At 37.8% G+C, this 21,200-nt stretch overlaps 1 protein-coding gene across 6 annotated transcripts in view; it reads left to right on the top strand.

The window, feature by feature from the left end:
* Window positions 1-21,200, top strand: part of ABCB11 (ATP binding cassette subfamily B member 11) — an 86,911-nt gene that overhangs the window by 40,839 nt on the left and 24,872 nt on the right. For all 6 annotated transcript variants that reach the window (XM_014860545.3, XM_014860538.3, XM_070508059.1 and 3 more), the window contains 8 exons: window positions 1,255-1,365; window positions 3,842-3,967; window positions 5,387-5,590; window positions 7,170-7,340; window positions 7,827-8,028; window positions 8,911-8,986; window positions 13,339-13,441; window positions 19,145-19,312. In XM_014860545.3, the coding sequence (XP_014716031.2) occupies window positions 1,255-1,365; window positions 3,842-3,967; window positions 5,387-5,590; window positions 7,170-7,340; window positions 7,827-8,028; window positions 8,911-8,986; window positions 13,339-13,441; window positions 19,145-19,312 (1,161 nt within the window). The remainder of the gene's footprint in view (window positions 1-1,254; window positions 1,366-3,841; window positions 3,968-5,386; window positions 5,591-7,169; window positions 7,341-7,826; window positions 8,029-8,910; window positions 8,987-13,338; window positions 13,442-19,144; window positions 19,313-21,200) is intronic.

Here is a 21,200-nt window from a genome sequence, read left to right as displayed (position 1 = left end):
AGCAGCCCTGGAAATCCAAGGGTGCTTCGTGAGTCCCCTAAATCCTAAGTATTTTTTGTCAAACAATGAGGCTACAACTTATCTGAGGAAACTGCTCACCACTTTATCTGTTTTATATTTTGGGGTTTCATATATTAGGGTATAAAGAGGTTGTTGAAAACCACATAGAAATGTTGGACAATTCAAATTCTACCTCATTCTTAGGGTTGGTATATGCTCAAATAAGAGGATGAGTCTAAAACACCCCTGAAGCTATTACAAACAATTAAGGCATTTAAAATTTATTTTATTATCTTTACTAGAGACCCAAGAAGAAGAAAGTAGATTACACTATAGCTGCAAATAGAGATATGATGACAAATTTTTCTCACTAGTGTGGAAGAGGGAAGAAGATGACCATAAAGTGTTCTGGTAGCAGGAGATGGCCCTCAGTCTTGTCTGATTAACTAGAATGGTTAAGTTCTAGATTGGGCTCACTAGTAACAACAGAGGTGGAATTCAACACATCAGTTGAAAGTTGGTAGCATTTGAAGACACTGCTGGAGGACGTTCAGTTATTTTTAGTCATCTACAATAGATACTCAAATCTAGAGTCCTATTGGACCCCGGCTTGGTGGGCTAGTTGTGGGTGGCCTTAGGCAAAATACTTAACCTCTCTGAGACCCCTGTGCTTCCTCAAATGAAAAAATGCCTAGTTAGGTCATAGGGAAACTACATAAATGAAAAAAGCATATTAAAACACCTTGTACATTGTCTTTCATTATATCTCAATAATATGACAATACATGGTAATATTAACATATTATATACAAATATATTAATTATGTCAATACTATATATTATATTATTATGTAATAACATAGTATGACATAGTAATTATCAATAAATAATAAAACTAATTAAATTACATTTACTAATGCAATAACATGTTAATTGATGTGTTTTATATCAATTATAATTAATTGTATATAATTTGTGTATGCTTGATTATATATCAATATATTATATATGTAATGTAACATATCAATGCTATTAATATATAGTAATATATCTCATATTACTATCTCAATAGTTGGTAGTGAGTATTATTACTAATATAAATAATTATTTAATGTGGAAGTAATTTTTCTTTAGCATATCTCTGCAATGTTTTACCTGGTTGTTGTTCTGTTTTATGAGTAAATTCAAACCAAGATGGACAGTAAATGCATATAATACATGTTGTTGCTGTATCTCTTTTATATTCCACTCCAGAAACCCATCATTGATTGCATGTCAGAAGATGGTTACAAGTTGGATCGAATTAAGGGTGAAATTGAGTTCCATAATGTGACCTTCCACTATCCTTCCAGACCAGAGGTGCAGGTAAGTGCCAACCTTTTCCCCAGGAACAACGGCATTTTCTTCTTTCTTGATTCATTTCCAGAGCCACAAGTTACTTGTTTTTCTGAAGCATGACTCAGTTTCCAGGAACAAGGAACAGAAAGCATGTTTCTTTAATGTGTCCTCAGGTGTCATGTCATTTCTCAGGTGACAAGCCACATTCCTTTGTGATCGCAATAATGTGCAAATCCCTCTGCTGGGAACGCAGTCTGGCACACATTCGGGTTAAGTCAACTGTGTGATGCTCTGGTGAAATGAGTGCTGAGTCCTGTCATTGTAAGCAAAGCTAAATAACTCTGAGGCAGTCAGAACAATCGAGAGGTACAGCTTTGTCAACTACCTCTTTCGAGACTGCAGAAGGTGGAGCACACTCAGTGGGTAGGGCGTGCAGTGGCAAAGGAAAGCTGCTGTCTTTGTCATTTTTTATTTCCTGTCTGTAACTTCACAAGGGTCACTCGATCCATCCTTGGAGGAAAGGTAATCTTGTGATATTGTGCTTACGTGCCTTGTACTAGGTGATTGTCCAGGCATGTAGTGAAGAAAATTTACAGTTTTCCTGCACCTGCCAAGCAGGTATCTTTAAAGACAATTCACTCTATAGGAAAATTAGGATCTACTGTCCCTGAATGAATTGGCTTTGAAATGAGACTTATTCATTTTTAACAGAGTATCTCTAGCCACCCTGTTTTGATAACACTTCTGTGATCCCCACAGAACTAAATCCCAAGCAACTTAATTCTGATTCTACATACCTATAATGTAGGTAAATATATACACACACACATATATCATACATATATATATAACATAGGGACATAATATATTCTTATTTTTACATTTCTAAAGTATATGTGTATTTTTGTGTGTGTGGGGGGGAAGATTGGCCCTGAGCTAACATCTGTTGCCAAGCTTCCTCTTTTTCCTTGAGGAAGATTGTTGCTGAGCTAACATCTGTGCCCATCTTCCTCTATTTTATGTGGGATGCTGCCACAGCTTGGCTTGACAAGTGGTGCTAGGTCCGTGCCTGGGATCCGAAATCTCAAACCCCACGCCGCCAAAGAGGAGCATGCAAACTTAACCCTTATGCCACTGGGTCAACCCCTCTAAAGTGTATTTTTGATTAATGTTATATATCACATATGTATGTAAACATTAAATACATATGTATATAATATGTGTCATAACATACGTAAAAGAGATTTGTGAAATATAAATCACAAGGTAGCAGTCACTCAGTAAAGATTTTTGAATGAATGGCTAAAAACATCCTTTCTTACATCTATTCAGAACCAACTCATAATAGCTGTTCAACAAATACCGGTTGAATTGAAACACATTTATTTCATCTCTGTTTTATCTTCTATTTCCAATACCAAATTTTGTTTTAATAAAATCTTCTTACTTACTCTGTAAATGTTCTTCATTCTTACCACGAGTATGTATTTAGCCCTGCTGGGTGCTACATTGTACTGGGGCTATACTGTAAGATATCACACTTGGGGCTGGCCCTGTGGAATAGTGGTTAAGTTCAGCGTGCTCCGCTTCAGTGGCCCAGGTCTGCCGGTTTGGATCCTGGGCATGGAACTACACCACTTTTCAGCCATGCTGTGGTGGCAACCCACATATAAACTAGAGGAAGATTGCACAGATGTTAGCTCAAGCCTAGTCTTCCTCAACAACAACAACAAAAAGCACTCTCAAGGCCTGCTTGCCTCAGGGGAGAGTATAGTCCTATACAGTCCAGTGAGCAGAAATGTATTTGCAAGCCTGACTCTCCAGTGTGAAATGAAAGACGTGAGATTTTTGTCACACAGAGGACCCCAAGCCACCTTTACACAATAAGGACAAAAATCACCACTGACTTCGTGAAAATATCCAACAAATGGCTGTGAATTAGCTTCTTGTTCTTCCCTTTCTAGACTTACCAGCATTCAGTTTCCACCTTTGACAGTGGTTTGTACCTAGCAAATACTGTCAACATTTGTTGGGTAAAGTTATTCAAACAATATGTTTGAATACAAGTGTGGCACAGCTTAAAATTTGCTAATTGGTTTGTTATTAAACCGTGATCAGTAAATTAGTATTATATTTCTAACCTAATGGCTTTTTTCCCTTAACTAATTGAGGCAGTCTCCTTGAGGTATCCTAATATGGCATAAGTCTTTTAAATTAGATTCTGAAACATACTTTTAATAGTTGGCATGGCTTATTTATTTCAACAGTGTTACTACACATCATTTTATTTGTTGGCTGCAGCTATGAGTTAAATAATAACTAATGCGTTAAATGCTAAAGCCTCATCCTAGGCACTGTTTACTAATTTGTTGGTTATTGATGAGTATCAATGAATGTTGTTTTGGGTACGTAAGTAAACACATACACAGTGTCCTCACGAAGCATCCTAACTTGTAGCCTAATTGTTGACAATCTAAACATTGTTCATTTCTTTTCTCCACAGATTTTAAATAACCTCAGCATGGTCATTAAATCAGGGGAAATGACAGGTGTGGTAGGATCCAGTGGAGCCGGGAAAAGCACAGCACTACAGCTCATTCAGCGATTCTATGACCCCAGTGAAGGCATGGTATGTGTCTTCCAGAAACCTCTCAGTACATGGGGATAGGAGATTGCAAATGGTGCTCTATTGGTCAAACACAAAGGCCTAGCATACACTGAGACCATCTGGCATACATAGTTGATAATCATTTTAGACTGAAGTGACTGGACTAATTCCCTGTGTTGTGGTCATGTTCAATGAATAACCAACCCAGTCACTCAGTAATGTAACTGAATGGGCAGATACATTCAAAATGGTATAACTGCCTCTTCAGTGAACTAACGTTTCCATTTCTTTCTTCATGTTGTAACATAATCATTATTGTTTCCTAAAGTTCTCCAAACACTAAATATAGGAAAGCTTACATGACTAGGATTCATGGAAAACAGCTCTTGATTACTACTTAGAGAAGTTAGGTTTTAAAAAAATAAACAATTTCACAGACTACATAGTCTCTTTTGCCTTGTGTTTATTTGACTATAAATATAGACTGAAACTAAGTAAATATTAATAATTGTCATTTATTTACATATTTGTCAAGTACTTTATAAAAATGATTAGTCATTTTCACAATGACCTCCAAAGGGAAATATGACCATTCTACAAATGAGGAAGCAGAGAGTTAAAGAAATTGAGACTTGCCCCAGATTTGAACCCAGGTCTGTTGGATGCCAAAGCCTATGCTCTTTTCTCTCTGTCTCAAAATTATCCTTGCTGACGTCTCCTTGATGCCTTGAGATAGAATCATTTGACCGTATATTAAATGGCTTGAATGCAATGAGTTTCTATAATGCATGTACTATTATACTGACATGGCAAACATAACTGAGTTTTCCTTTTTGGCAGATATTTCATTCTCTGATTGGGTATTCTTTGCTACATATCACCATAACTATACTCTGAATATATAGAAATGGTTTTTTGATGTAAAATTTTCATGTTTTTGCTAATAGTCATTTTTATTTGTTCATCCCACTTACAGTTTCAATTGCTTTTGAACAGCCAAATGTTGTTTGATGAATCTGGCCAGAAAGCAAGATTTTACTATAAAACATATATACAAGATAGGGATCATTGCTTATTTTTGTTGTATCTTTTTGAAGTCCATTTTTGGTCACCCGTCAAAAGATAATAAAAATATTCAAAGCATGATAAACAAGTGATTCCACTCTTTATTGAGGAATTAAAAACTTCTCCATTCCTGGACCAATACTGTTAAATTAAGTGACCCTTACTTCATTTGTGTTTCTACAATGAATTGTCCTACAGCTATACTTGATTTATACTATATATTGTCGTCTTTATACTAACAACCACATTACAAGAGGAATCGTTTCTGTTACAATCTTGTCAGTCCCTATTTTTTCTCCCTGTAGGTCAAGTGCACCATAGTATTATGATTCAGAAGGATTCTAAGGGATATGATGTTGTGCTCATGTTCTTTAGGTGACTTTGGATGGCCATGACATTCGCTCTCTTAACATTCAGTGGCTTAGAGCTCAGATTGGTATAGTGGAGCAAGAGCCTGTCCTGTTTTCCACCACCATTGCAGAGAATATTCGCTATGGCAGAGAAGATGCAACGATGGAAGACATAGTCCGAGCTGCCAAGGAAGCCAATGCCTACAACTTCATCATGGACCTGCCACAGGTACCCTGAACCTCTCATTCCAGAGGGAAACCCAGAAGTCACAGAAGGAAAGAAAGTTACACAATAACATGCATTTCTTTTCATTTGAATCCTAAATCATTAAATTCTTAATGCCATGTTTTAGTTTCATGCTTGGAAATGTACCATGAGTTTTCCCCTTTGTCTGAAAACACATTGTTAATATATCAAAAATTGACCAAACTGGGGAACTTTCCTGTAAAAGCTCCCTTTGACATAGATACAATTTTCTTATTCCATCTATTAAGCATTTGTCTAAGCAGATGATAAATTTGTCATGTGGCAATAACTTGCACGAGGCTTTTTTGATGTCTACCATTGTCACTGCTCTTTAATTTTCTTGTTCTTAGGCAGCTGATATTGTGTCCTCAGTACTGTATCTAACATATTGAAAAATTCCTCATTTATCTTCATTGTAAACAACAAAGACAAGAGAAAACAACTCCATGTTATTATAGTTACATGGATTTTGCAACCAATGGTTTAAATCAAAGAAGAATTATTATTATTAGTTAACACATATATAGTGCTTACTACATACCAGGCACTGTTCTAAGTACTTTACATCTATAAACTCATTTAACTCTTACAACCATCCTGTCAGGCGGCTACTCTTATTACCCCCATCTACAGATGGAGAACTGAGGTTCTGAGAGTTCAAATAACTTGCTCAAGGCAGGAGAGACAAGGTTCACACCCAGATGGTCTGGCTCCAGAGTCTGTGCTCTAGAACACTTCCTATTCAGCCTTCTAAACTACCTGTATGAATACAATTGTAGCTGTGAGTATGATATCATCTAGTGGTTAAAGCTTTATCTAGTGGTTAAAGCATATAAAACTTTAGAATCAAACTACCTCCATATAAATTCCAGTTTCTCCACCTCCAAGCATTATGAACTTGTGCACATTATTCTACCCTTTACACCCTGGCTGTCAGTTGAGGAGAACAGCAGTACCTACCTCATAGGGCATCTGTGAGGACTAAATGAGCTGATATGTGTAAAGAGCTTAGCTCCATGCTTTATATATGGTAGATGCTCAAGTCATGTTGGGTAATAACAAGCAAGATAAGAGTCTCACAATCATGCCTTGTTGTGAGATTCTAGTGTAATGCTAGACATGCAAGATACTCAGTAACTATTTGCTATTGATGGTAATGATGATAAAGCTAGTTTGAGCTTTCCTTCCCAATATAAAGACTAGAGATGTTGTCTAGCTAGAGAAAAGAGATGAGGATTTGATATGTGCTTTAATCCTTTAAGATGGATTTTCAGGACCCTGAGCAACTTTTACTTTGGTGGAAAAATTTTATTTGAAATTGAGCTAAAGAGAAACATTTATACAGCCCAGTAAACCTGGGAATGAAAGAATAAATCAGTTTCTGCATTTTACACATGAATATTGCTTAGATAATAACCTGTTTCAGGACAGGGTATTTCAGTGAAAGTTGAACCTGTGAAAATTCATGCTTGAGGAGGAAGTTAGAAAGGATCTCGTAGTGGATCACTTTCAGGAGCCATCAAATTCTTCTTCTTCATTACTGGTGTCACCTTCTTCCTAGCAATTTGACACTCTTGTTGGAGAAGGAGGAAGCCAGATGAGTGGCGGCCAGAAACAAAGAATAGCCATTGCTAGAGCCCTTGTCCGAAATCCCAAGATCCTGCTGTTGGACATGGCCACCTCAGCGTTGGACAATGAGAGTGAAGCCATGGTACAAGAGGCACTGAGTAAGGTTTGTTGAAAATCTGAGCTCATTTTATGAGTCCATGTGGAAATGCTTGTGCTGCTGTAGGAAACACAGCTTATTGAGAGAGCAGACAGAGAGAGAGAGACTACATGGGTCAGTGTATCCAGTTTGACTGTTAAAAAATATTGGCTGACTACAATGTTCCTCAAAGTTGAATAGAAGACAGTATGATTTGTTTCCAAAAGCTGCACATGTAAAATTTAAAATTTTGTTAAGTCTAACTTATGTGATTAAAAAATTTTCCTTTTTTGTTTTTAGCTGTTAATTAATAGCAGAAATTGGATCAATGTGTGATGATGTTTATTACCATGAGAAAGTGGGCCGGTCTTTTCTAATATCTGCACAGCCTATTATTGAAGGATTTTCCCAGGGACAAGGCTCTGACTTACTTGTGGATTCTGAGATGATCCAAATGTCGATGTCGGCTCTGTCTTACAGTCTCGTTTAATGGTGCACTCTACCTTCTTGCAGATTCAGCGTGGACATACAATCATTTCAGTTTCTCATCGCCTATCCACAGTCAGAGCTGCCGATGTCATTATTGGTTTTGAACAAGGTACAGCAGTGGAAAGAGGCACCCATGAAGAACTGCTGGAAAGAAAAGGAGTTTACTTCACTCTAGTGACTTTGCAAAGTCAAGGAGATCAAGCTCTTAATGAAGAGGACATAAAGGGCAAGTGACTTTTCCATTATGCTTGCACATTATACTAGATAGTTAGCATATATAGTGCTTTATGGATTTCTATGCATTTTAATATACACTGTCTTATTTGTTCTCCCCAAAGCCCTGGGAGGCATTATATAGATGATGTAGGAAAGAACAGAAGCTCAGGAGGTTTAGCTCCCTGATCAAGTCATAGAGTAAAATCCAGGTCTTCTGTGGAAGAACTTTCAATTCCATCCTTCTTTGTCCCCCCCCAACACTTTGCAAATAGAAGATGCTTCCTATAGTGCCTGCACACAGTAGGAGCTCTCTTCTTACTGGCTGAGTGAACTAATCAATGACTAAAATGTTTTATGCGTATTTTCACTAATGTAAATGGGTACTTCAGGCCCTAGGGTGCCTTCTCTTTTTCAATCTGAATTTTCAGATTTGCTGGTTTATCCCAGCCTACATTAACCAACCACTTCAAACTCTCTCTACCATATCACATCTGGATTTGTGAACTCCATTGGGTATGATAACATTGAACATGTAATTTATTCTAAAAAGAGTTTTTAAAAATTTGGTGAGTCTATCGTTTATTTTCCCACTTCTAGTGGGCTTCCCTTAAGTTTTTAATGATTTATATAGGCTATAGCTATAGGATATCCATTTCTGTGCTGATAAAACATAGGCTGTCTCAGGTTAAGATTCAATCTTGCTGAGTATTTTGGAATTTCTCGTTAGAAGGTGCTGGACAAGTGCTAAGTTTCATTTACTGCACTAAAGTTAATAGACTGTCTTAGCATCAAATATAGTAATGATGTGCTAGGCAAACATAGTAAATAATTTTATTGTATATGGTTCTGCTTATTGTACACACTAAGGAATCACTCATGTTGTATTGAATAGGAAAAGATGAAACTGAAGGTGCCTTACTTGAGAGAAAACAGACCTTTAGCAGAGGGAGCTACCAGGCTAGTTTAAGGTAAGCCTAAGTGGTGGGGGAGATTTTAAAGTTTTCAGATATTCTTAGGAGCCTTCTGCAGCTGTGACCCTCAGGTCACAGTATCTTGAGTACGACAAGGAGAGTCCCAAGCATATCCCTAGGTCTCGTGTAATAGAAACATGTAAGGGAATCCTTGGTTACAGTACTGACATTTCTGTCTCCAGTTCATGGAGATTTTTAATTTAAATTTGGCTTCTCATTTTATTGGGGATGGGATCATGATAGAGATGCTCTATTGTTAAAATATTGTTATTGAGCTTAGAAAGGAGATTTAAAAAAAATTTGTGTTGAGTCTGGTCCCCAAAACTAATTGTAGTATGAAGCACTGTCTTATATGAAGGTCAAATGCATGCCTTTAGCTCCATTCTTTAACCTGCGGAGCTACAACTGAATTACAGATATTTCTGCTCCCAGAGTAACCCATCCAAAGTGAAATCATTCCTTAACTAGATGAAATAAGAAATGTATTTCCTTTTTCTTTTTCTTTTTGTGAGGAAGATTGTCACTGAGCTAACATCTGTGCCAGTCTTCCTCTATTTTGTATGTGGGACGCTGCCACATCATGCCTTCATGAGTGGTGCTAGGTCTGTGCCCAGGATCCAAACCTGTGAACCCTGGGCCACCTAAGTGGAGCATGCAGACTTAACCACTATGCCACCAGGCTGGCCCCAAGAAGTGTATTTTCTAACCCTTACAGAGAATTTTCCTAAACATGAGCTATTTATTTTTCTGTGGATCAAAATAGGAGTAATCACTTTCAAAGCATATTTTTGGCGTATGCTATAGCAAGACTGTAAATTTTAGTCTTCCATCCTGGTTTAAGAGTTTCAATAAAATACTTCCTTTAATGTTAAAAGTTTGTGTATTAAGAAAAATTCTGCCCCAGAGTATTTGTCTATATTTGTGAAAATGTTATTCAAGATTTTTTTCTTGTTAAGAGACTATTGGTAGGCAATGGGCTGACAGCTTATTTCTCTACAGTTGTCCTCACCATTTCTAGGATATTTGATTCATGGCTGTGCTCTGAGCGAAGGCTCAGTTATAGGACTTGCTCATTCAAGATAGCGAATTGTTTATTGAAAATTGGTTAAAGAGGCTTAAAATAGAATATTCAGGTAACAACTCCAAGTAGTTCAAACATGGATGTATTTATTTTAGTATTTGAAGAGTAGTTCACTGAGTTTATGCTTGGGGTTTTTTATTTTTCCTTTTGAGAACAGGTCTATTCAGAAAATTTTCAAGAATTGCTAGCTTTAATGAATTTATTGAATTTGGAAAATAATAAAGCATAGCTTCAAGTTCCTTTATAAAGTAAAAGCTATAAAAATTGCCAAAATTATTAGGCAACTTTTATAGACATCTGGCATTACACTTAATCATGCTTTTTTGATTGGAATAAAAAAATTAAATTATAAGGGCCATTAGAATCACAACCTGAAGATACCAACTAATTTCTTCAACAGAGAGAATGCCTCGGCATCTCTATTGATCACTAGGTGAAAGGTTGCAGAGAGGAGGTTTATCTCATGGTCTGTTAACAAGAAGATCAATATTTTCTTAACTTTTCAGATGAACAAAATTCTACCCATTCTAAGTAGTTTACTTACAGTTCACTATGAGGACCAGACAACCATTTTTAATATAAACATTTCCTATCTGGCCATTAGTTCTCACAAATTCTACATTTTGATGACTAGGATGAGAAATCCAGGAATATAATCTATACACAGGAAGTAGCTATTAACCTCCTGCAGAGAAAGATTTGTAAGTCTGAGTAAGAAGCTCTGTTAAAAATATCTCATTGTGTACGCTGACACATTTTTTTGCTAAAAGATGACCAAATGAAATGTTAATTTGTATCCTCTTTCCTTGGCTTTGATCTTTCTGATGGCTAAGTCCCTCTTTAGTAATATATTTTAGGTTCAAGAGTAATTTCATGGATGACAGTAATTAATTTTCTAAATAATAATGTTGCAACAGAGAGAGCATTTATTCCCTGAATTAGCTGTTTTTATTTGTGGTGAGAAGTGGTGCACAGCTTCTGAGAAAGGAAGACGCAGATGCTATAGGTTTCTGAAAAGGGGTGTGATAGAATCCTAACTCTGGAGTTTATGGTAGACCATAAGAGGGGCAAGTGGCTGCCAAGTAGGGTACCTGCCTAGCACCCTTACTGCCCACAGTCTCATTGGGACAGCCTATGCTAGACAGGTGGAAGGGTTTGGGGAATAGGGAGAGAGAGAGACTTAAGAAATATAAGACTGAAGTAGTAGAAATCCAAGGGGACAAGGATTTAGGTCTTCCTTGCCCAGAACCAGAAGAAGTCAACTATATTTTGAGACCCTCTCCTTTTCCACATACTCCTACCTTGGCTTCCAAGGCTCTGAGTTTGCTTTTTAGGTCCATGACCCTAAGTCTCAGCTCTATCATGACTCTGCTCTCTCCAGTTGACACATGCCTACTCCTCACACCTTCTGGAAAAGACATCTCAACCTTGGTTACCTAACCCAAGGAAACGACTCTGTTGCTGTAAAGTTTCGGGGCTGGTGGGAGGGAACTGGAGTGTCCCGGAGGCCAGTCTGGCAGCAGGAGTAGGAGTGAGGAGTGATTTCGTGCCTGGTCATAATAAGACTTGCAAGAACTTGAATGTGCAAGAGCAAGGAAGAGGGATTACTTGAGGTAAATGCACCTTGTTGAACCTGGGTGACTAAGAGAATGGCAAAGCCATTAACAGAATGTGGGAACAAATTAAAATGGTTAAGTTGGTGTGTTACTGCCTTCACAAGAAGGCTGGATGACCACATATAATAGGCAGGCACCACCTTGATGTTTGTTTCAGTCTAATCTCACCTGAATACAAATGATAGAGAGAGACTTGGGAATGGTTCCCAAGTCTAGATGGCACTAAAACAGTTGATGCAGGTCTTCTGCTCTCTAACATCTCTCTCTTTACAACATATTACTTCAGATTACGTGCTTTGGTAACGTAACTGCCTGCCTCTAAAGTCTTCAGCATTGCCTCTATCACTTAGGACTATTTTCAAATGACTCAAAATCTAACCCCACCTGGTTTAACCTTTAAAATGAGGGAATCAGTTAAGATAACTAAATAGTCCAAGGATGCTTTGGCTTCAGGCAAGGCTGGGGCTTCAATGATACGTCCAAGATACATACAGATTCTCCCTCTTCCCTTCTCAACTCTACCTGTTTTCACTATTGGCTTCATTTTTCAGGAAGCTTCTTACTTTGAGGGTCTTGACATAATTGCCAGCAGCTCCCAGTGCTGCACACTTTCAAGTTTAACTCAGAGGAGAGTAGGAGTCTTCTTCCCAAAAGTCTCAGGAAAAAAACCAAAGCAACCGAACCAATCGCTTCCTGTCTATCTCGTACTAAGTGTATGTAATCAGTAAGCCTGTTTTCTCCTGCCTCTGTGCTTCTGTTCACACTGTTCTCTCAATCAGAAATGCTCTTCCCTCTCTAGTCTACAAATACCCAAATCCTACCTTAGCCGCCTCTTCCATGAAGCCTTTCATGGTAATGCCTGCCGTACATTTCTTTATTCAAACCTGCCTTACAGCACTTACCACATTCTTCCTTACATCAGGGTTGGGTGCACACATTGCTCATCTATGAGATTTTACGTTCCTTGAGGGAGAAGTCTGTGATTGACCAGTGTTTGTATCCCCCCAGCACCTGGCAATGGTTTGCGTGTTGTAGGTGTCCAATAAGCCTCTGTTGAATGAATGAATGAATGAACGAACAGGTGAAGCTAAATTATATTTCAGTAAGATATTTGTTAACTAAGTGCATCCCCAAGGGTGGTACATAGCCTGGAGAAAATCTTACTAGGGGCCCTATTTCCTCCAGCTAGCTCATTTGTATCCACGTGGCATTATGCTAAAGTAAACATGAAATATAGACAGAGAAAGGGAAAGAGATCAAAACTACAACCTACAACCAGAAGGGAGGTAAAGCCGATGGACCACTGCCATTATAGCAATTAGCAGAACCATGTAGATTTGGAATGGATTTGAGTCTTAGACTTTTTTTTTTGGCGGACTAGTGGGACAACTTGAACACCCTTCTCTTTCTCTCTTCTTGGGTACACTCTGAATCAAAGTCTAGCTTGGGACCCACAGCAACTAACCTGATTAGCTCTGCCCTAAGAAGAGGTTTGTGAAACCTAACAAGGAAGCTCCTTTATCTGGTTACCATGTGACCTAGTGAACATTTCTGTTTATTTGACACATGTGATGCAACCTTGGACACTAGTTGAGTCCTGTTCTAGCCTGCCCACAGTCTACAGATTCTTTCATCTTTCTGTTTGTTTACAGATCTTCCATCCGGCAGCGTTCCAAGTCTCAGCTTTCTTACCTGGTACATGATCCTCCAGTAGGTGTTATAGATCATAAGTCTACTCCTGCAGAAGACAGACAGGTCAGGCACCAATTTAAGGATATCTGAAAACTTTTTTTCAAATTTGTAAATCTCTTTCTTAAATTATAATTGCCTGAATTGTCTTGTCAACAAAGGTATTTGATAAGGCTAGCCCTTATACAAGTCATCACAAATTTTGAATTAATGGGGGCTGGTTTGGTCTTATGGACATTTGTTTACTTCATACAATTTTATAATAATTGTTTTAGAATGCATTTAAAACTAACACTATTAATTTTAACATAATTCAAAATAACACAAAAATTAAAGAGATGGGAGAGGAATCAACTCCTAGAGCCATATAAAACTTTCTCCATAAAGATGCAAGTAGCCGAAGCTGTTGTGGGCACAGTCTAACTTTCAGGTAAGGAGAACATCCCTCCTCCTGAGAGCCTTCCTTGATCACTGTACCTCACTCTTCAGCCCTGATGCTTTCACATCCATCCCCCGTTACTCTTCATTTGAGTCTTTTCATGGCAATTCTCTTACTGAGCCTCATTTGAGGTCATGCTGTCTTATCCCCTTACTAAATTAAAAGTTTCCAAAGTGAATGACTAAGTATTATTTGTATTTGTATGGACTTGGGCACCTAGCCCAGTGCCCTGCGCTTAGCAGGACATCAGGAGATTTTAGAAGTAGGATGAAAAATTGAATTTCTACAATAAAATAAAGCCCAAACCACAAGATTTATCCAAGCAAATAAGTCAGAGAGTATTTTAATTACAAGCACATCCATTATGCATGATGTAATTGCAAAGTGTCTTTAAAAAATTTCAATGTGAGAATTCATTTTGGAAGTAATTATAAACGTTGGTTCACAATGACAAATTTGGAAAAAAGTACAGTACTGCTTATGATCTGGTGACTATGGTAGAAGGATTGTTAAGGCTCTCTTTCAGTTTTCACGTATTAGTAATGAATGAATAGAGGACTCATAACTAATAGAGTTGGTTTAAATAAATTTCATAGAAGAACACCTGTTCTCAGAAGCAGCAGGATGAACCACAATGAGAGAAATGTATTTCTCTAAGCATGATTGTCTACTGCGTCTTGCCATTAACGATTCGGCTCCTCTTCTAGTTCTTGAAATGGGTATTTCATTTATGTCCATGGTGCTGCCACTAATAACTACAAAATGCATTATGTATGGACTTTAATAGAACTTCAAGGGAGAAGGGACAAAGCACTACACTGAATTGTCAAACATAATAGCACCAATCATATTCAATTTTTGCATTTTCATGTTTTTTCTTTCTAGTTTCTAGGTAGACGTTTGACAATAAAAGCAAGAGAGTTAGGAAGGAAGGAAAAGAAAATCTGATTTTGTTGTTGTTATTGCTGAAATTGGTAGATGGCCCAGCATAGTTGCAGAGAACAATTAGATTCCCGGAGACCTGGACATCGATTCCCATAGAGTTCTTATGATGCAGGGAAAACTCAGAAGGGAGTCATTGAAATAAAAGGAAACCTCAATCAAATATACAGATTAGTTTTAGAGAAATAAAAATGCTCCATATAATATTCTACTCATCAGCATTGTAAATTAGAATGGAACAATTCAATTAAATGTAAGCGACTGTAATTTTAAAAAGATGCCACTTTATATTCTCTCTCTAGTTAAGGGAGAAAAAGGAAGAAGAAGGAAAAAAATGACAGGAAAGCCAACACGATTTTGCTAGAGCTCCAAGAGGAGAACGTCTTATGCTTGTATTAATATTGCTTGTTTGTGTGACAATTATATTGGAGTCTCTTAGATTTAAAGAATTCCGTATTTTTAAAAAGGAAACAACAGAATTAGGGTTAATAAAATTTAACTTATGGGATTTCTAATCCAACTAAATTTTAAAATATTTTAAATATCTGGGTTATTCTAATCCCAAGTATCTTTTAAAGTACTTTAATAGTTAAGTCTTGCAAGCACAAGTCCTGGTGAAATCCTTTCTTTTCCTCATTTTGTTGGGGAAGCTCTAACCTTACCTTCTTTTAATTGGGAGATGTTCTGTCTTATGTTGCAGTGCAAAAGGATTACTTACATAAAGGAGTTATCTCCATCTTGTGGTCTCTTAGAGTTTTGACTCTGAAAACATAGAAGAGATATTTTCATAAGTCTGTGCTTCCAAAATCTGAGGAGTGTCTGACCCAAGATCTCATAGTCAGCTGGTGACAGAACTAAAACTACAGCTTGTCTCTCTTGCTCTCCAACCTGTGCTCGTGCTTCCCATAAATGGAGTCAGATCTTAGTCATAATGCTGATAAAGTTAACTTTAGGATTAGGGGAAACCTGCAGGTTAGAGGTTCTAGTCTCTGATATCTAGGCATCTCTTTCATGAAAACCAAAAAACAAGGTAGAATATATATGAGATCAAGTCAAGGTCAAATATTAGAGACCCATCACTTTGTTACAGCTAACTGTAAGATAGGCTTTAGGTATTGGTTAAGAGAGAGGACAAAGACAGGACCCATTAAAATGACTATCAGTATTTGTTCATTTGGAGACTCTCTGCTCCCTTGTCATAATTACCATTTCTTATCATCAAATCTTAAAGCCATTATTGAGGCAGGAGGCCCCTGGGGATTGTCATGATGAAATCAGTGTAACAAAGTAGAGAAAGCAAGACATAATATTTAAGTAGGAAGTTCTATTTTCACTTGACCTACACAAGGAGAGGGAGGGAAGGAAACTGGGAAAAGTCCAGTGTCTCTCATTGAACCATCTCCATAGTAGGGGAGCCATCAGTATTTTTTCAAGTAAATGTTTTGTTGCATGTATGCACCATGGGCATAAAAGCTTCATTCGTTCTTTCATCCAATAAACATTGATTGCACACCTATTATGTGCCCGGTATTGTGGTAGGAACGCAAAGATGAGCAAGAGCCACTGTCCTCCTCCCTGCACTGGAGTTGCTGGTAGGATTTTTCTTTACATGTGATAAAAGAGCACTGTGCAACTTGACATTGCTACAACAGGGGCAGGAACTCCGCAGTGCTGAAACACATGTAGACTTTTGCCATTTTCTCTCTCTCTCCCTTTATATATAGAGGGAAGATGAATAAATTCATCTTTAGCTTTTAGATGAGTAAACACGTCTTTAGCTTTGCAAAATCAGAGATTAAAGCCCTTCTATACATAATGACTTCAATTATATTTTTTCTTTTATTCTTCTATTATTCTTTTAGCTATATCAAATAAATGTCAATTAAAAATCAATTACTCAGAGACAGGTTTCCTAGTTTTTGCATCATTCAGACTTGATAATCACATCGCCTTTGGGCTTGGGGGAGAGTTTTCTTTAAAGTCAAACTTGTATTCAAATTAATTAAATTTTGCCTCTTGTTAGTTTATCTTGGAATGATAACTACTTGACAAAAGTTACTTCATATTGCTTTTAAATGTCTTAGGTTTTGTTGTTTAGAGTTAGGTTTACTTTCAGGTATCAGAAGGCCAGGAAAATTTCTGTCATGTCAGGCTGTGAGTGGATCATCCTGTAGGGCAGTGGTTCTGGGAATGTTGGAGTTTAATGCCCTTACAGGGTACAACACAGCTGACACTTTCAAAATGTGTAATTGTGGAATCTTAGACAATTAGTGCTGGAAGGAGTCTTGAAGATCATATACTGAGGATCTCACAAACTAGGCTTTGTTACCAGAATTACCCGGGGAGTATTTTTTAAAATACAGATACACACTTAGGATTACTACATTAGAATTTCTGGTGATGGGGCACAAGAACCTGTATATCTGATCATTGACCCACGTGAGTCAGTATGCACCCACATCTGGACACCAACCACTGTCTAGAACTGTAAAGGGTCTGATATTTTGCTCTTTTGCAAACTATCAAGTTAGCCTGCCACAGTTTCATGGATGCTGGCAGAATACACGAGTCCTATGTCAGAGACAAAAGACGTTATTACTCACAGCAAGAGCAGTAGCCAGAATACAGCATTTGCACTGTTTTCCCAGCCCAATGCTTACTTCCCATAAGTTGATGCAAAGAGGGCTAGATGATACCAGCAAGTGAAGGGGCATGTGTTACAGGAAAGAAATCCCAGGCTTAAGGCACCTGATTCATTTATAATGGGCAATAAGCACACCTGCTCTTTTCTTGGGATGGTGGCACCATCTCTGTGCTCCAAGGCTATTTGCTACACAAACATCCCTGAAAAAATAATCTAAACAAAGGTAGTCAGTGCCCCTGTTCACAAGATATGCAGAAGCACATATCAGAGACTGATATAGACTTGCCTTCCCAAAACAACTTAGTCCAACTCTGTCATTTTGAGGATGAGATATTGAGCCCCAGAGAGCTAAAGTGTTTGGTGGTGTATTACACTGGTGGTCGTAAGGGGCTCATCCAAGAACCCCGTTCTTTCTACATCTGTTCCACTCATGCTTTCCTAGGTGTGCTTCTTTCTCTCTGGCATTGATTTCCTAGAGCTAGTAAGCTGTCAGAGATGAAATCATTGAACAGAAGGCTTTGCTGCATGAGGGAGTAGTAATGACAAGTCCAAGTGTTGAGGGCGGGCCAAGAGAGAACTTGAAATGGAGGCACTAACAAATCCATCACCAGCTGAGTTGCCTTCCTCTATCCTGTTTGGCTTGCAACTATCATGACATGGACATGACACCAGACATATATTTAAATGGAATTGGTAACGTGGTCTTTGACTTTGTAAACCGAAGGAAAGTATTTGAAGTTCCTCACTATTGTCTGTTCCTGACATTCAGCTGTCTAAAGGGTAAATTACTACATGTTAATGAAAGAGAGTGCTAACTAATAGTTTTGTAGTCAATTTGCTATACATATTTTTAGTATATTTTAATAGAAAAAGTAAAAAAAATTCAATATAGATCTATATAAACCATCTAAAATCCTTTCTCAAACAAAGTGAGTAATAAATTTGATAACATTGAATAAATGGGCCTATAGACTGAGTAATATCTATAGCAAGGAAAAGTGATGGTTATAATAATAGACTTCTGGAAATAATATTTGCCTTCAAGAGAATAAAAATTTGCTAGCTCTGACATTTTAATGCAACTAAAGAGATCAGGATAGGGAAATATTGAAATAATTTTTACTCCTTGTGATGAAAATGTAGAAGTTAGAAGTCCAAATGGGTTATCATGTACTTCTGGGTACTCATTAAGAAAAACTCTACAAAAAACATGTAAATTATAATTGTTGACAGCACTTAATAAATTTTTTAAATTATTTTGCCTGTTTCAGATACACTGGCCTGCCTTAGAGCTTTAGCCAGTTACTAGATTAAAGAGCTTTGATATTTAGGAAGGGCATATCTTGAAAATTTCAGAAGTCCTCAAATATGTAAATATCACTAAAGCACAAAAATTTTTTTAAATTAGAGGGTTCCTTTTCTGAAAGATCCAACATATGTATTACTCCCTGAGAGTTAATACGTATGTGATTATGAAATGAGAACTGTAAGGTCACCTCCAGATGAGTTCTCCCTCTAGGCTCAGTCCCTTCCGAGTCATAGCATGGTCTCAAGCAGTTCAAGACTGTTCCTCACAAAATAACAATCACTGCATCTCGTAGATCTTTGAGGTCACTCATAACCAATCAATCCATGACTCTTAAATCTGTGGCTGCTGAGTGGTCTGCTGTGTAATAGAAGAGTAGATGCAGAATGTCTGTGTGTACATTTCTGAATGACTACTGTAACCCTCTCTCCCCTCAAGGACAAGGACATTCCTGTGGAAGAAGAAGAAGTTGAACCTGCCCCAGTTAGAAGGATTCTGAAATTCAATGCTCCGGAATGGCCCTACATGCTGGTAGGGACCGTGGGTGCAGCTGTCAATGGCACAGTTACACCCGTCTATGCCTTTCTGTTCAGCCAGATTCTTGGGGTAAGCAAAAGGCTGGACTAGCTTTATTCTCCTCATACCTTTTGTTTTTCCATCAGTAGATAGTGTCATTTTTGGTAGGTTGGCTCTTTGTTTTAACGTATTCAGCTCTTTTTGGTTAGCTCTTTTTTTTCATCTCTAAAGGATTAAAAAGGCCTCGAGTCTCCATCACACAGAAGGTAAGAAGGCGAAGCTGAGCACTCATTTGGGCTGGCAGGACACTCGTAGAGTCATCATGTCTGTAAAAAATGGCACTGTGGCTGCAAATTTAGTGTTAGAAGAGGGCGATTTACCTATATGCAAACCAAATCATAATGCAAAGCATGTTCATTGAATAATGCGAAAGGATTTCAGGGCCATTTTGATCTTGCTGAACAGCTGAGGTACAAAGTCTGATTCATAATAGCAGATGTTAGTGCATGTTGTATAATTCTTTGCTTTCCTGCTGATGGCACCATTGAAATGGGGGAGGTGAGGAGGAAACAGGACAAAGAAGAGAGAAGTAAAATAAGGCATGGATAAAGAATAAGTTTATTTCAATTTTTCACTTCCTAGGAGTTTTGGTATTCTCTATCTGACTTTGTTGCTATAATAAAATAATAATAATAACTGCAAACATTCATTAAATGCTAAGCACTTTATATATAATAGTTCACTAAACTTTCCTAATAACCACCTGTGGTAGGTATTCTTATTGTTCCCATTTTACAAAAGAGCAAACCAAGGCATAGAGAACTTAGGATAGCAAGAAGTGGACTCTGAGATTCAAAGCCGGACAGTGTGACTGCAGAGCCAGGTTCTAATAAAAGCTTATCGTTGCAAAATTAGCTATCAAAATGCTATCATGTTTTCTTAGTTGAAATTTACACACACACACGCAAATCCTGTGAGATCAACATGGAGGCAAACCTAGAATTTAGAGTACTTTATTGACATGTTCAGTGACACAGGCGTTAGGTGATGGGGCCAGGACTAGAACCCAGTTTTCTGAAGCCTAGCCTAAAGGATTTGCCAGCATGACACACCGTCAGAGCTTAGTAAGAGTCCTAAGGTTTAGTTTCCCCTTCTACATCTCTCTCTTGCCACCTCTCTGGTAGAAGTCCTGACCAGAAAAATGTTCCCACAGGCATAGGTTGTAAAGAAAGAGGTGGATAGTCTGCAAACACAATCAATTTTGTGGGGAAGGCTCCAGCCACGGCTTCAGTCTTCACACTGCCCCCTTGTGGTGAGTGAGGAAATCATGTTAATTTCAGGGAGGTAGGAAATTGGAAACATAGGGACCTTCAACTCTGGTAAATTGAATTTCTGGTTATGTGAAAAATTTTATGCTGAAAATATTTGAAATAATTAATTTATATCTCTTAATGCCTAGTAATTACAATATACTAAATATAATAGAAATGTCGTTTATTCATTCAACAGATATGTGTTGATTATCTCCCCTAGATGCAGTGCTAGGAATTTGGGAGGGCAGTATCAGTCATGGTGCCTTCCCTAATGGAGATTCAGGTCCATGAGGAAGACAGAGAGTAAACAGAAAAATCCACTCATCGTTCAACAAATATTTATTGATCATTTATTGTTTACCAGACACTGTTGCTGATGTTGGGGTCAGAGTTGTGAAGGAGAAAACCAGAGCCCCTTCCTGCCCTCATAAAGCTGACATTCTAGCAGGGAGAGGCTCTGGAAATGCATCTCACTGAGCATTGATGTAGCTGTAGAAGGCATGGGGGATAGAGTTGAATCCATAAAGACCCAAGACTGTGCTCTAGGTGTTTGCTTTTAAAATAAATCCAGGTTGTCAGCATCTTTGCTGATCATTTCTCTCTTATAAAAGCGGACTAAGAAATATACTCATCTAACTGCACCTAAACCCTATATGTGAGCTGCT

The sequence above is a fragment of the Equus asinus genome, chromosome 4 (genome assembly GCF_041296235.1).
Source record: "Equus asinus isolate D_3611 breed Donkey chromosome 4, EquAss-T2T_v2, whole genome shotgun sequence".
NCBI classification, from domain to species: domain Eukaryota; kingdom Metazoa; phylum Chordata; class Mammalia; order Perissodactyla; family Equidae; genus Equus; species Equus asinus.
This window is presented reverse-complemented; position numbering and strand designations above follow the sequence as displayed.